Here is a 17,682-nt window from a genome sequence, read left to right as displayed (position 1 = left end):
TCTGGGTCTTCCTTCCGTGTGGCAGTCCTCATTATAGCGCTTGATGGTTTTTGCGACTGCACTTGAATAAACTTTATTATTGACTGACCTTCATTACTTAAAGTAATGATGGACTGTTATTTCTCTTTGCTTCTTTGAGCTGTTCTTGCAATAATATAGACTTGGTCTTTTACCAAATAGGGCTATCTTCTGTCACAACACAACTGATTGGCTCAAAGCAATTAAGATATATTTAGATTTGTTTAACACTTTTTTGGTTACTACAAGATTCCATGTTTTATTTCATAGTTTTATTCTACAATGTAAAAAATTGTAAAAAATAAAGAAAAACCCTTGAATGAGTAGGTGTGTCCAAACTTTTGACTGGTACTGTATATCGTTATCTGACATGTTTTTTTTCCAATGTAAAGCAACACAACACAAGTTAATTGACCAGATAAACAAGACAATACTGTAGCTCATGGACAGAAATACAATTCCCTTCAAAGCTTGACAAAATAAGTACAATGGCAGTGTTAACTGTAATTCAGAGCATATAGTAATTAATTACCAAAGTGTTGCTCTTTTTAAAAAGCAAAAGGAAAACACTGTTAAAGAACACTTGATATGAATTTGGTATTAATAAACATTGGTGTTTCTAGACTGGTAAAGCTTGTTATATCCTCTGAGAGAAAAAGGCACTATGACCAGTGTGGTCATTTTGTGTTATATCTGTGGCACAGTATTGATTTACATATAGCTACAACACTCAGGCAAACTGGATAGCATGTGACTAAAGGAGTCCTCTCTCGGTAAACAAGCAGGTCTGAGGCTGGGGAGGTGATAATGTTGTTCTAAAAGGAAAACAAAAACACAGGGACAAAATGCACTGTACAATTCTGGATGTTTCATTTGTATATACACCTAACTCTACATGTAAACTCTTTTTAAAACACCATTTTATTCCAGTATATGGCAAAAGTGATATGGCAAAACCAAACTGATCTACCATACCTATGAATGTCACCCACTCTAGTCAAACCTCAAACACGACTGACTAATCTACACCAGACAGGCTTTTTTCAGTGATCCTGAGGCACAACAGTAAGTGCTTCTGTTTTCCAGTCAGCGCCAGTCTTTGGCTGTTTCATTCAGACATGAATAACTGTCTTCTTTAGCTGGCAGCATGTGTCTCTGACTGCATCGGGAGTGACTGCACTTGCTGCTCTCGACCCTCGCTCACCGCCGTGGGATTGTAGGTCTCTGTAGCCCCAGCGACCGTGCTGAGGTCATGGGGTTCCGACTGGGGAGCTTCTCTGTCGGCCAAGGCCTCTTCGGGTGCCATCCTCATTCTCTCCTCCTCAGCCAGCCTGGCCAGCCTTTCCTCTGCCTCTATCTCCTCGGTGGTGGGGATGGAGTTCTTCTTAGGCCTGCCCTTGGGCTTGGTGGGGGCCTCCTGTCCTCCCTTCAGCACCTGGAGCAACACATCCCACACAAACACAGACACACGGCTCAGTGGGGTTGTGATGAATGCTGGCTGCGGTCAAAGGCAACCGTGGTTATTATAGCAATTAAGGGAAGATGTATGGCTCTGAGCTGCTCCATGTACAGTCATTAATCTGGAGAGTTAACAGTTTGAGCCTTTTGTTTTCTGAGCTGCTGACCTGACTAGACTAGACTAGACTTTGGTGTCCTAGGCCCTCATCCCTCAAACCCAGACATTTAAACCCCTATCACTCCTTCTCTCTACACTGACCCGGGGTCATTGTTGTTATGGGTGTGTGGGGCGCTCACCATTTTCTTCCACTTCATCCTTCTGTTCTGGTACCAGGTCTTCACCTGAAGCTGTGTGAGGCCTAGGGATTGGGCCAGGTCTAGTCTGTAGGGAAACAAACACGTACAGTACAAACGGCAACTCAATATACAGTACATGTTTCTGAAACATGAGTTATTTCTTTATAGGATTAAAAGCAGCAGTAGATAGACAATTGATTTCAGTGGAGGCCCCTCAGAAGAGGAAGGGGAGGACCCTCCTCAGTGAATTTAATAAAATAAATATTGTAAAACATTCAAAAAGTTATCATTTTTAGATAAAAATATACAAAATATTATCATGTCACCAAATAATTGATTAAAACACTATTTTGCAAAGAAGGTCTACAGTAGCCTCAACAGCACTCTGTGGAGTAGCACCATAGTGTAGCTGGAGGACAACTAGCTTCCGTCCTCCTCTGGGAGGAGGACAGTAATTATGACAACTTCTGGAGGACGTCCTCCAACCTATCAGAGCTCTTGCAGCATGAACTCACATGTTGTCCACACAATCAAAGGATCAGAGAATTAATCTGGTAATGAAAGCATAACCTACAGTTAGCTAGCACTGCAGTGCATAAAATGTGGTGAGTAGTTAACTCAAAGAGAGAGAAAGACAGTAGTTGAACAGTTTTTAACAAATTAATTTCTTCCAAAAATGAAAGAGAAGCAAGAGAGAAATAGAGAGAGAGATTATTATTTTTTTCACTTTCAGTTTCACTTACTTAGCTATCAAATTTAGCTACCTAGTTTAGCCTACTGAAACAGAGGGATTCTATGTTAGCTACCTGGCTATGACTTTCCAACACAGCAATGGAACTCTTCCAAATCAAGGTAAGCTTTTGGTTTAACTAATTTATTGCCACCAGGGCCTGCTGGTGTAATTGTTTACTGAATGTACACTGTAACGTTACTGCATAATTGTAGCGGGTTTAAAAACGCGTTAATTATATTAGCTATGCCAACTATGAAGTTACTTTAGCTAATTTGGTGACAACAATGTAGGCTGTGTGTAGCAGGTTGGCTTGGAAAGGTTTTTTCGCCTGGTCACATACAGTTGATGTGTTGTGCAGTGAAGTCCACAAGCGAAGGGAAGAGGTGAGAGGAGGAGAGCGCATAGATGCGAGAAGGAATACAATGTGGCTGCAATGAAAGGGAACTGTGTCTATGTGTGATCAGTGGTGTATTCATTCTGCCGATTCTGTTGAAAAACATTTCCTAAACGGAAGCAAACAGAACAAAACGGGGATAAACATACCTGAATTTGTCCAATAGAAACTCTAGTTTGCAACTGTTGGACTAATGATTCCACCCCATATCAGTTAGATGCAGGCAAGAGTGTGCAAGGCGGTATTGAATGTCAGTCCATGTGTCACTGTCTCAAATTTGTCTCTCGACTTGTGTGCACCTACGTTGTAAACTGTCATTCATAGACTAGGTTGTAGCAACCTCATGATGGGTATAGGGAAAATTCAAGTATCATGTAGTAGCCTCAACCTATCGCTGTTACATGGATCTGGGCGAATTAAATATGAATGACAGACATCCAATATGCTGTAATAGAAATAAGGCCATGTTCATGAAAAAAATTGTCCTCCCTCATCTTAAACGAAACCGACTGCCTCTGATTGATTTACACAGAGAGGGTGTAGCTGGAGTAATAAAAACAAATGAATTAGTTACTTTTGCTTTCCAATCACCTGTTGACTATCCTACTTTATAACCACATTCTGGTATGGTGCATCAGAGTACTGTAGTCTCTTTGATACAACCCTGTTATGGTCCAGAGAAAGACTTCACACCTGCAGCATACAGGAGAGACCTTATTGAACATCTGTAAGGGAGGTTAGCAATCGAATCAAAGCATCTGTATCTGGATGTTCAAGGGGACACTTCCTGAACACTTCCACCACATGTGCTCTGATCCATGACTAATAAGGGTATTGGATGGTGTGTAACATGATATCCCAGGAAAGGGGGTCATTGAAAGAGGGATCAGCCTACAGCGGGAGGGAGCTTTATCGGGTTTTTTAAATTTGATGTAAAGAGACAGAGAGAGAGAGTGAGAGAGAGAGAGAGAGAGAGAGAGAGAGAGAGAGAGAGGGAGAGACTAGGTTACTACAGAGCCATCAGCTTCCTATCTTCTCATCCTCCCTTCTTTCTCATCCTCCCTTCTTTCCCGTCCTGCCTTCTTTCCTGTCCTCCCTTCTTTCCCGTCCTCCCTTCTTTCCCGTCCTCTCACCATCTCTATCTGACCTGATTTGAAAGTATTACAGAGAGGGAACTTCAGTTCATACAACAGCATACAGTATTGACAGCTGCACTGCCTCAGTGATTGAGTGCAGAAGAAAAGTGTCTGTGCATACTTTGAAAAACCACTCTTCACCAAAAATACAGGCAATCAAGCTGTCCATCATGCTTTACTCTCAAACCGCCCAGTGGAGGGACTGGAGGCAAGGAAAGTAATTGCAGGAGAGGAAAGCACCCCAGTTATTTATGGTCATTAGTTTTCTTTGGGGGGAAACCACACACTTACAGCGACAGGCTGCCATACAGTACTGTATGAATGACTCTGCTGGAGGCACTTAGAAGTCCTCTGTTTGCTGTTCGTCTCAAACCTGTATCAGCAGGGATTTTAGTTGCAGCTTAATGCATAATGATAATGATGATGATGCTTATTATACTAATCTCAATTAAATAAAATCATTATTGCTTAATGATTTAAATCATTACAGTCTGTGGTGTGGTGTTAGGGGCTTTTTATATGCTGTTTTCCTCAGAACACTGTCTCAGTCAAAGACCACAGTGTCTCCAAGCCAAGAAATAGCTAAATAAAAAAGTAGAGACAGAGTTATCTTTGGATCATAACAAAGTGAACTGGGGAGCACGACACACTTGTGATGTTTTGAAAGGGGATTTTCTCTGTTTGTTTTCCATCCAGCTGTGGGTTTAATTAGTTCATCACAGCCAGTGGGAATTTGATTATTGGCATGATACAGATTTGGCAGTGAGGCCAGGATGGGAGGTTTGGATCACCGTTGGGCTGTTGTAGTCTACCTCAGCCTGCCTGGGAGTTTACAGAGGAGCTGTGGTGTGGTGTGGCTCATTGGCTAGAACAGAGAAATGTGATTTGCATTGAAGTTGAGATGCATTGTGGGAGTTTTCCCCAGGGATGGGATGTGTATAGACGGGTTAGATGACAACGTCATGAAAACAATGTGTGCACTTCAATGGGTTAGAAGTCTGTGTGTTGTTATGATTCTGGATGGCCAGATAGCTAGCAACAATAACAAGAAGCTGCCATGTGGGGAATCGTAAGTGGCTCATTTCAGCTAGTTTCATCTTGTTCTTGATACCATGTCTTGTTTTGAGGTGTTTTAACTTATGTCACATCTATGCTAATATGGCAAAACATTTGCTAGCTAGCTAATCAACAACTGTAACAATGTATTTGAGAGACAACAAGTGCTCATTGGACACATGTATTTATGTTTCCAATAAACATTGGAGGTTAATATAGTTTAGATGCTGTCTGTTTTGCCTCATATTTGCACACGGTGGTTTTGTTGGTAAATCACTATAGACAGGGCTGATAACAAACAATCTCTCCCAAGTCTTTTTGAGATTCTTCAGGGCCAAGGAGAAGGAACACGCAGGTTTAAAATGGTAATGTTCCGGTAAATATAGGGGTGCCTTTTTAGTACAAATCTACAACAATATAAAAAATAACTGACCATTTTTAAAGCATTTTGTGGCTGTTGTGTTTTAGTAAAATAATGATTTATCTTCTCGCTCAGATCAAGCTGTTGTAACCATGTGTTGCTAAGGTTTACTAGCTGTCTGATGTTCTTGTTGCTCGACCGAAGGAAAATATGAGGTTTATGGCTCAATATTAATTTGGGGTATAATGGAAATATGTCCGGCAGGCCAAATCTAAAAGTGAAGTTTAAAATCCAATGGAAAATGTGTTATTGCCTTATGTCAGGTATCGAAAATGACCCAGGGACTGGAACCTACGACATCAATATTAACATGGATATTACCTCATCTAAATGCAGTGTACAAAGCTACATGTATTTTATATACAGCTTCACATATATTACATGATTGGCAGTAAATAAATGCAATACATTCCTGTATTTGCTTGTGTTGGCAGACGTCCCTAGTTTCTTGAATAGAGCAGTGATTCTTTGTTGAGGCTTTTTGCTATTCAAGAGTTTAGGGTTAAAACGTTACTCTTGTCTCAACTAGAATGCTGAGGTAATGCCTGGATTAGAGAACTTAACATTACATGACACATTACCCAGGACATAAATCTAAATGTTATGATGTTGATGCTGAACCTATAGTCAGATATTGCATTTGCTTTATGTTTATTCAAGTTTGGTTGCTTTCACAGAATTTCACATTTTCACAAACTTGAGTGTTAAGTTATACTGTATGAAATTTGAGGTACTATTTTTTATTTATTTTACCTTTATTTAACCAGGCAAGTCAGTTAAGAACGAATTCTTATTTACAATGACGGCCTAGGAACAGTGGGTTAACTGCCTTGTTCAGGGGCAGAACGACAGATTTGTACCTTGTGAGCTCAGGGGTTTGAACTTGCAACCTTCTAGTTACTAGTCCAACGCTCTAACCACTAGGCTACCCTGCCGCCCCAACTATAATACTGATCTATCAGGAAGGAAGCTTCTTTCAAGTAACCAATCAGCCTCTGGGGTGCTATCATTTTGGCCTATTAGAGGCGAGATGCAATATGATACTGACCTATCAGGGGTAGAGAGGTACTTCTGTTTCTGGAACTTCTTCTCCAGGCCCATGAGCTGCAGCTCAGTAAAGATGGTGCGGCTGCGTCTGGGTTTCTTCAGTCGGGTGGTGCTGTGCTCGGTGTCTGACTCGCTGCTGATGCTGACAGGTGTCTCGCTGTGGGAGGCCTCGGAGACCCGGGAGTGGTGCTGGGGGGAGAGCAGGGGCAGGTGGGGAACCTGGCCGGGAGATGAGGGCTGGGAGAGGTGAGGAGGCATGTTGGGGGGCTGCCGCGTGATGACTGAGAGAAGGGGGTAGGCCCGCAGTGAGGAGGATCCTAAAAGAGCAAAAAGAGAGAGAGGTCAGGGGCAGGTGAAATGCAGAGCAATAAATACAATTGTACTTTTAAATGTGTATTTGCTACTGTATGCATCACCTTGGATGGTAGTTTTAATAGACCTGTAATAATCACTAAGACAGGGTTCTTTTTAATTGCTATGTTTTTTACAATGAAAAGTGTTTTGACCTCTTTGATGTAGAAGGTTCTGATCTTAATGACGCACTGTGTGTTTTACTCTGCCACTCTGAACCCACCAATTGAATAATTATTTTGGGGCCAGATAAAGGATGTCTCTCTGCCACCTCGAACACACACGCACACGCACACACACAGTAAATCTGAAGTGACTATGCCCCTCGCCATTTAACTCTCCCCCCTCACTCTATATCTTTATCTATGCAGACAGAAGCATCGAGACGCCAGAATCAATAAAAAGTAACAAATGTCTGGGGGGCCACCCACTGGAGCCAAGACCAAAGACTGCGCTCCGCAATGAACATAATATCTGGTGGTGAAAACCTTACGGCTTCTAATAAACATCAGATCCCAATGGCATAATTTACGACTGAACTAAGACAGACATAGAAACTAATGCTCTGTTTGCTATGTGGCAGGAGAGAGTGATGTGTTGAGGAAGAAGATATATAAAATCCAATGACAGAAAAGAGAGGACATTATGCTGTCACATTACATACACAGCATACTCTTTCCCCTTGTGTGTTCCTCACTGCCTGTGGTGGATCTGCCTCTCTTATCTCTCCATCAACCCATAGATAAGTTTATATTATTCAAACCCTACACGTACAACTGAGAGGATACATCCAGGCAGACCTTGGTCGTAAATTTGTATCCCCTTTCTCTGACATTTTCAGTAATGTTCAGCAGTTATGGGAGCTGGTGTGACAGGGGGTTGGTTGGTCTGGGAGGTAATTGAGCATGTATTCGGGCACATGGGGGGGGAAAGAGGAGGGAGGTTATGCGCTGCAGCCAGCCCCTACCATATCTACACCCCCACCCTGAACCCTCCTCTCTCTCAGACAGAGCCTCGGGCTGGTCCCTATATACATGACATCATCGCAGGGCGCTGAGCTCATCACTAATCTTCCACCTCGGAGAATTGCTGCTGCTGCTGCTGCTGCTGTCTGGACATGATGCCTCATTCCCTCCACAACACTCTCTTTCTCTTTCTCTCTTGTTCTCTCTCTTTCTCTGTCTGTCTCTCTCTCTCTTGGTCTCTTTTTCTGTCTCTCCCATATTAGCTCTGTCTTTGATGTTGAGTTGTGACAAACTGAGGGGACCTGTGCAGATAAATGTCAGAAATAACTTGTTTATTTTAACATAAAGTGCCTTCAGAAAGTATTTAGACCCCTTCACTTTTTAAACATTCTGTAACATTACAGCCTTATTCTAAAATTATATTAAATGTTTTTTCCCCCTCATCAATCTACACACAATACCCCATAATGACAAAGCAAAAACAAGATTTGACATTTTTGCTAACTTACTTATTTTTTAAATATATGAAATATTACATTTACATATGTATTCAGACTCTTTACTCAGTACTTTCTTGAAGCACCTTTGGCAGCAATTACCACCTTGAGTCTTCTTGGGTATGACGCTACAAGCTCGGCACACTTGTATTTGGGGAGTTTCTCCCATTCTTCTCTGCAGATCCTCTCAAGCTCTGTCAGGTTGGATGGGGAGCGTTGCTGCACAGCTATTTTCAGGTCTCTCCAGAGACTTTCGATCGGTTTCAAGTCCGGGCTCTGGCTGGGCCACTTAAGGACATCCAGAGACTTGTCCCGAAGCCACTCCTGCGTTGTCTTGGCTGTGTGCTTAGGGTCGTTGTCATGATGGAAGGTGAACCTTCGCCCCAGTCTGAGGTCCTGAGCACTCTGGAGCAGGTTTTCATCAAGGTTCTCTCTGCACTTTGCTCCGTTCATCTTTGCCTCGATCCTGACTAGTCTCCCAGTCACTGCCCGCTGAAAAACATCCCCACAGCATGATGCTGCCAATACCATGCTTCCCCGTAGGGACAGTGCCAAGTTTCCTCCAGAAGTGACGCTTGGCATTCAGGCCTAAGAGTTCAATATTAGTTTCATCAGAACAGAGAACCTTTTTTCTTATGGTCTGGGAGGCTTTAGGTGCCTTTTGTGGGCTGTCATGTGCCTTTTACTGAGGAGTAGCTTCCGTCTGGCCACTCTACCATAATGACCTAATTGGAGTGCTGCAGAGATGGTTGTCCATCTCTACAGAGGAACTCTAGAGCCCTGTCAGAGTGACCACTCAGTTCTTGGTCACCTCTCTGACCAAGGCCCTTCTCCCACGATTGCTCAGTTTGGAAAAGTCTTGTTGGTTCCAAACTTCTTCCATTTAAGATGGAGACAACTGTGTTCTTGGGGACCTTCAATGCTGCAGAATTTTTTTGGCACCCTTCCCAGATCTGTGGCTCGACTCAATCCAGTGCATGCACTGTCAGCTGTGGGACATTCTATAGACAGGTTTGTGCCTTTCCAAATCATGTCAAATTAATTACATTTACCACAGGTGGACTCCAATCAAGTTGTAGAAACATCTCAAGGATGATCAATGGAAACAGGCTGAGCTCAATTATATCAAAGGGTCTGAATACTTATGTAAATATGTATTTATTATTATTATTATAAATTAGCCAAAAAATCTAAAAACCTGTTTTCGCTTTGACATTATGGGGTATTGTGTGTGGATTTTCTTTTGTTAATCCATTTTAGAATAAGACTGTAACATAACAAAATGTGGAAAAAGTCAAGGGATCTGAATACTTTCCGAAGGCACTGTATGTATTTATCTTCCGGAAATATATTGGTATTATTATGGAATAATACAAAATACACAGAAATATCAATACATAAGGAGTCCAAGTGAATAATTACTTGCTGTCACTTTAAATGGGAAGATTGATTGAAAAGCAAGGAAGGAAACATCTTGGTTTCTTTCACGGTCTTCAGGAAATCTCCTGTCAATGTAGAGCTTGAGGTTGTCTTGAGAGTTGTGACAGCCGTGTCTTTTGGATGCTTGTCAGAAGGGAAAAATCAGACCTCATGTGGTGACTTTCTACTGACAACTAAGCCGGCTTCCTTAACCCAGATCTGACACATTGTTGACAAGTTCCAGTGTCCTGTCAATAGTCTACAAATAAACCATTTGTGTAGCAAGGAGAGTGCACTCCTTCCATGCTAAAGCACACTGATACTCTTGACAAGCACAATCGGAATGCTCGGACTGGCACATGTGCTTGTGGTAGTCATTACAGAATAAATACCTCCTAATAATAACTAAAGAATAGGCTGGTAGCATTAGATACACACATGCTTGTTTTATCATATGGTATTGATAACATAATAATTATTGTCTTTTTTAAAAATGATTTTTGGTGTTTAAATTACATTTTATATATAATTTGAAGGCTTTGATAATGGCAGGACTTAGTAGAATAAGTCACCATTTTGCAGTGAAATCTCCAGCAACAAACTCATTGGTTGTTTGATATTTACTCCTTATTTTCTGCACCTTTTCTCTTTGTTTAAATGGATTCCAAGATGATGATTCAAGACTTGGTACTCAGAGGCCACATTAACTTACAGTAATATGTATTGTTTTGGGTGTATCATGTGGTGACAGGTTGAGAAGTGTTACATTAGACATGTTTATTTCTTCACTCAACAGCCATCTTGTCAAGTCAGCCCAAGTCAAACACTGCAGGAATGGGATGGGCAACATGGTATGCTGCTTTAACTATCACTCATTTAATTGGAGTCATTCACCTGCTTTTGACAGATCAGACCAGTTAAGTGCCAATTTCAACTCAAGTTTGGGTTTCATGAGATGTTTTGAGGTTTCTAGAGTGTTATGTGCAGTGTTGTGGTGCTATTTTCTCATGCTCACAGGCAGTTTTTTCAGACGTGTGCCAATCCGAGGGCATTGTGTTTCCCGTAAGTGTTAACTACGTATTTTACGTGAAACACAATCCTGTGAATTTTACCTTGACATTTGAAGACAGCCTGCAGTGCAATCTACTGTAAAACCGACCTCTGATCTGCCTTGATGCAGAGCTCTGATGATGATCTGATGGCTCAGGAATTGTGTGTGTGTGTGTGTGAGTGCTTGTGTATGTCAATGCTTTATGTGTTAACAGAGACAAGATCGTACCCCTCAAGCTAGCCTCATGGTTAATGGCAGGCCTTATTGTCTGTGGTGGATTAGCTGTTAAAATGGGATGAAAAGCCTTTGCTCTCCCTGCTTTCTTCCATAAACCCTCAGTGGTGGCGTAGGACTATGCTGCAGTACCTGGGCCCCTCGAGGTCCACACCCTCCTATTTGGCCGTTTTTCATCGCGCTGTCATGTGAGATTACGCCAGAGTTGATCTTTATCTCTCGCACCTCCTTCCAGAAATCCCACTAAAAGCCTTGCCCTGGGTTCTGCTGAGAGATGAGACTCTAAATTAAATATTGTAACCCACCATTATACTGTTCACTGCTCCCCTGCAAGGTAATGATCTGCTGGAGGTCAGGTCTGTCTAGCAGGTCTATCACTCCTGTAGTTTTACAAGGCACAAAACGAGAACAGAGAATAGGCTCAGAGGTCATCAACCGGTTTTACTGTATACACTGTCGTGAGGGCCTTTGGCTTGGCACAGGTAAATGGACCATCGTGAAATGTAAAGCAAGGAGCAGAGAGGTGTGATCCGTGACAGAAAAAAAAACATCACAGAGCAGAGGGGGTTGTTGGATCAAAGAGAGGAGTAATCACTTTGTTGACATGTTGAGTGGTCTCTTACTAGTTGATGCCATATTATATCAAGAACAAACAAACATCTTGTAATTTGGGTAAAATTACCTGCCTGGGACCACTGTCCTATAGCAGCCTCTACTGGTAACTGCTGGAGCAGAAGCTTCACACTGTGAGAATGTAGACTCCACTTTCACTGATGGGGACCACAGCGGGCCAATGGACGTTCACTGGCTCTGGGCCTATAAGCCTGCCAGCTTCTATATTGAGCGTTACAAGCCATTGAAGTGTGGGACTATACTGTGTCTCACACCCCCTCAGCTAAGTGGTGGGCACTGGGTAGTAATATGTGGGCTGGTTACTCTATCCATCCGTCACGGGGTTGCCAAAACCCTTTACAGTGCCCTCTAGCACATACCCAAACCCCACATCGCCTGCTATTTATATCTTTGTCGCTGTCATCATCAAATTGCAGCAGTTATTATTTCATAGTTTAGGTAATTATCATAATGATTATTTGAGAGAGCAGTAGTCAATGCTGTTTTGACTCATAACAGCAGGATAACCCATTAAGAATGGATTTAGAAATTCTGCTGCATTTGAGGAAAAGAAATGTGTTAGTCATTCAGGCCAAATGCTTTTTAGGGAAAGTTTGTCACTTTCCTGTATAATTATAACACAGTGTTGGAAGCATTTATGACTGACTGCAGTAAGCCATGATAACTGGGAAGAAAAATAAGTTGATGTTGATGATTTAGAGAAATCAAGTGCTAAGCTAGATGTTTTGTGAACAAAGCATTATCTGACCGGCTAAGCAAGTGAGACAGCATTCAAATAGTTTGTCTTCACACTTTGTGGCAAAATTTTGTTTTGTTGCTTTTTCAAATTTGCTTGTATTGATTAAGGAAGAACATGCAATCATTATTTTATGCACTAATTACTTGTTTTGATTGGCCTTTTGGGATACTGAATGAAGCATGAAGTTAGTCTTCCTCACTGAAACAGTTGGATCAAGCGCACGTAGCCCATGAATTTATAAATTGCTGAGATGACAATCGCAATGAATGTCTCTTCATAAAGCAACATACTTCTATGAATGAAGGTCATTGGGGCTGACTTGCACACGTCATCAGCATACTGTAACCTTTTATGGTGTTTGCACAAGCAACTGTAGTGTCAGGTAGATACATGTCCATCAATGATGACATACTAACCTTGCCCTTAACCACCATGTACCTGCCCTCACCAATATCAAACTGTGGAACTCTGAGCACATACTGCACCCCCATATACCCCCCAGAAAGTAAGTTGGGTAAAGTGCATTGCCCATGCTTCAGTAAATGCAAAGTAGCAGCAGTAAAAGTCATTAGGCAAGGCTCTGCGTTTAGCACAGCGCCCACATTAATCCTTCTGAATGAGGACAAGTGGCAGTAGTAGTAGTTACTGCTCTAGAAACCAAACGCCTGCTGTTTCATCTAAGTGCAGGGTTAGTTATTGTGTGTTCTGAGTTCATGTGTCTTTTGTCAGAAGTGAATATGTTAAGTTGACAGTGTCAACATAATTCATGGGGAATCAGGTTTCACCTTACTAACCACTTTGATCACCACACTGGGGCTTGGTTCATCCTGTATTTTTTAACATGAACATAAAAGACTGAGGTTGCTAATGATCTGAATGTCAGAGTAATACTAATAATATAGACTTATTGGAGGAATTTGCTGATTGATTGTGAGACAGTATACTGAGTAAATGTTGCTTAACTTTCATAGGCCCTAGTACATAATGTTTTATTTGTGAATGAAAGTATATGGAAATGACAGTTAAACTGTGAAATCATGTTTTGGATTGGAAAAGGGTCACATCCGTTCTGCTGTTGTAAAAGGAATTTAAAACGGTCAAGTCTATCAAATAGGGTTATAACACTTTAGGGGAATACATTACATCTACTGTACCTGTTGCATTTATTTGGTGTGCTTTGTTTCACGGGTTAAAGTTACATGATAAATCCCTGTAAATAACAGGCTATCACAAGATTAAGCACCATAATATAGACCTTTGATAAATATAGATAGCAGGCCTAACACAAATAGAAAGGTGCACCATGAGTAAAAGTGCAAGTGAGGACAGTTGCCTGAATTAAGTTTACACATCATCCATCGCTATAGTACTCGTCTTGCACAGGAAAAATTCAACATGAATTGACAATCATGACGTCTAATGTGATTCTCAACCTGTCCCTGTTTCTTATTTGCTTATATTAGAGATGTATCGAACAGAAAGTCATGCAAATGCAGCTCAATTTCTTTAAAGCTGTTAATTTACATGTAACGGATTCTGCACAGGTGTGTTGCGCCATGCTATGGCCTCAATTGACAATTTAATACAAGTTATTTTGTCAATACTCCTAATAAAACCAGTAGCCTTATGTATTTCGTGATATGAGTAGACCCATGATGGACGACCGCCTGAACATATAAGAAGCATATGCCTAATAACTAACGTTGTTCATGATAAACAAAATCAGATGTAGTTTTCATACAATAATGATTAGCATTCACTGAATGCATAGCAATATTAGATATAAACCATTAACACCATTATGCATTCATCAGCATCCCTTGATTTGACTGAGAGTTAAAGCATATCCACTTACCCGAACATGAGTGCAGAGGTTTAGGCCTAACGATGAGTGAAGGGCATACTGAGTAAAGAGAAAGTTTCTCAAAGTAATCACAAGTTTCCTTGGAAAGAATTTCGTCAATCATAAAAGTCTTGTAGCGACGCCTGGCTGCTTTCAGCTGCCCGGAGGAGGAGAGTCTCAACTCGGCTTGACAGTGCATGATGTCCCGATGTGCTTGGCGTTCGCACTGTGCCCAAATATTAGTTCAAAATGTCAAAATGAAACCAGTTCAAACTTGAGAGTTGGGTGTCTTCAAGCAAATTCGTGTTATTGATGCATTTAGTCGTCCTTTTTCCGAAAAGGCTTGCTTTGTTCTATCCCTGGCGGTACTAACTGCAGTAGCCTTCAACTTGAGCCGCGCAGTGGGCTTCAGAGTGGCAATTATGAACAATGTGCCCGGACGCGCCGCTATATATAAACGATCTCCCCACACACATCTTTACTGCAGGACACTCCAGGTGTCAATCAACGTATCTCTCTCTCTCTCTCTCTCTCTCTCACTGTCCCGCAATGTCTCTCTCTCTCTCTCGCACTATCTCTCTCAGACTGACAGACACACTCGCTCTCTCCCTCAACCCCTCTCGCTCTCTCAGAGCAGCCCAAACCGGTCTCGCTTCTTTGTTCTTCCCTATATCCACTCTAATTGCACAAGGCGTTCAAAAACTTTACAGTAGTAACATTGCCAATATGATACAATATTTCAGATGGTTATTGCAGAGATTATTATTATTATTGCCATTATTAGTATCTGCTTTAGTGTTATGCCTAACCTTTTAGCAGCTAATTATTTTGTTCATATTATTTCTCGAACATCAATAGGACTATGGATGTGCATAGTTTATTTTATTTTACCTTTTTTTAACTAGGCAAGTCAGTTAAGAACAAATTCTTATTTTAAATGACGGCCTAGGAACGGTGGGTTAACTACCTGTTCAGGGGCAGAAAGACAGATTTGTCCCTTGTCAGCACGGGGATTTGAACTTGCAACTTTCCGGTTACTAGACCAACGCTCTACCCACTAGGCTACACGTAAATCAAAAATATATTATTATTATTGTAAAGCTATTATTTAAAAGCAATTAAGGGATAACAAAACGACTTTATAAACGACTATACTAAGTAATCGGATTCAAATAAATGTATAGGTAGGCTATGAATGAATGTATTTAATGCATTTGGGATTACATGTAAATTTTAAATATATTATTATTGTAATAGCTATTATTTAAAAGCAATTAAGGGTTAAGAAAAACAACTCTAAACGACTACAAACTTAACAGTAACACTAAACGTATTTTGCAGTGCAACCCTGCTTTCGGAATACGGAGAAAAACGTATTGCAGCAGGTTGGTATTATTCCTTCTTGTGAGTTGAAAGATTAACTTTTGTAGCGTTTGTAATTGTCTTATGCACATATTTTTCGATCGTGTTTTTCTATTACACATTTACTTTCGTAGCCTAACACAATAATGGTATTTTTTTAAATGCTATTTGAATAGAATTAGAATTATATTATTGTTGCTATTGTGCCGTTATTTGTTTGGTTATTTGTTTATTATGCCGTTATAACGATTTGTAGGTCTTTTCGTCAACGAATTTGACTTTCAAACCAAAAAGTTATGGCATGGATATATTTACAAGGTGAGTAAACAACCGACATTTCAAACATAAAGATTCAAACATAACGATGAGGTTTAAGTAACCTTATGTTCCTTTTTACTTGCCAATAAAAATGACGACATTCAAATATGTATTATTAACCCTCAATTTAACTTCTGGCTTTATTTCTACCAAGGGTTGTCAAATACCTACTGGCTATAAGATAATAACTGCCTAAAAGCGAATACCTTCTCTATTCTGCAATGACGTGCGGAAACGTACTGTTTCGTTTGTGTCTGTGGGTAACTGTCTTTCACATTTAAACTTTTGGGTCTTGAAAATTAAAGTTAAATAATACACGATTATTTAATTGTTTTCACCAGAAAATAAACTGTTGTAGTCTATATGTTCATCAACTGCAGGGCCATCCAAAGTAATTATACAAAGTAGGCATAAGCACTGATAAATCAGTAGGCCTAGAGAAAAACATTGCATTTTAATGGTGCGTCTTATATGACACTGCAACCGTTTTGGCTTTTATCAGAAATAGTTATACCTGTGACTGGGAACAATACTCCAACCGATGCCAAAATGTAAATTAATACAACCTAGTATCTTAATTTAAAAAGTCCATTATAACCTATTTTTAATGACTAGCTACAGATACAAGGGAAATGAGTAATCACTCACACACCAGTTGACAAGTGTGATTCCTTAGTTGGCAGGCTGCATATTTTCCTTATGTTTTCCAATATGCTTTTAGGGACTTCGTTTAGGTTGGACAAGGAAACTTCAATGGCGCTCCACGTTTGCTCTCAGTGGAACTTTTAAAAGGAATTTTAAAAAAGTCCCGTAGAAGTATCATAAAACTGAGTTTTTAATACAGCATATTTAATTCGAAGTTACAGATAGGTTATAATGAAAATGTAGGCTAGTAGATCACCCGATTTGCTTTCCTGAAACGGCTCAGATAACAACTTACTGTACTCAATGTGCAGTTCAAAGGGCATGATGTTCATTTCAGATGGCTCATTTTATTCTGTCTGTTTAATGAGAGGATAGACCACAGCAGCAGTAACCTCAAAGAGGATAGTGTCAAGTTTACACTTTGAAATCGTGGCCTGAACAGAAATAATTACATTTTTCCAAAGCCATAGAGGTAAATATAACTTACTGCAGAGCCTATGTAGATTACAGCCGCCATGTTCAAAGTGTGAAGGATTATGGTGAGGAAACATGGAGCTCTGCATGTGAAAGCTTGGGCTCTTTTGGGTTTGATAGCTTGATCAAAGGGAGAAGATGAGAACAAATGTGAGAGGCTGGAGGGGGGGGGGGGGACAAAGGGGGTTTGGATACTTTGGCACCAATGAACCCTGCAACCTGAGTGCATGGATCCAGGGTGATGGAAGCTGGCTCCCGGGCTTCAGGGAGGGAAGGAAGGGAATGGGGAAGGGGGGATTGGTCGATAATTTCATGAAAGTGCTTCTATATACATGGGCGTCATGCACCCCAAAAATCTAAGGGGGCACAAAAATATAAATGCAAGATGTAAAGTGTTGGTCACATGCTTAATGAGCTGAAATAAAAGATCCAAGAAATGTTCCATATGCACAAAAACACGTATTTCTCTCAAATATTGTGCAGAAATTTGTTTCTCCTTAGCCAAGATAATTAATCCACTTGACAGGTGTGGCATATCAACAAGATGATTAAACCGCATGATCATTACATAGGTGCACCTTGTCCTGGGGA

At 40.8% G+C, this 17,682-nt stretch overlaps 1 protein-coding gene across 1 annotated transcript; it reads right to left on the bottom strand.

The window, feature by feature from the left end:
* Positions 1-302: 302 nt before the first annotated feature.
* On the bottom strand, positions 303-14,855 carry LOC109904717 (homeobox protein BarH-like 2). Its single transcript, XM_020501882.2, has 4 exons — positions 14,305-14,855; positions 6,562-6,877; positions 1,774-1,858; positions 303-1,453 (listed from the first exon to the last, which is right to left on the bottom strand). The coding sequence occupies exons 1-4, from the start codon at positions 14,489-14,491 to the stop codon at positions 1,154-1,156; spliced, it is 888 nt and encodes a 295-aa protein (XP_020357471.1). The 5' UTR covers positions 14,492-14,855; the 3' UTR covers positions 303-1,153.
* Positions 14,856-17,682: the final 2,827 nt, after the last annotated feature.

This window comes from Oncorhynchus kisutch, linkage group LG15 (genome assembly GCF_002021735.2).
Source record: "Oncorhynchus kisutch isolate 150728-3 linkage group LG15, Okis_V2, whole genome shotgun sequence".
Lineage (NCBI taxonomy): Eukaryota > Metazoa > Chordata > Actinopteri > Salmoniformes > Salmonidae > Oncorhynchus > Oncorhynchus kisutch.
This window is presented reverse-complemented; position numbering and strand designations above follow the sequence as displayed.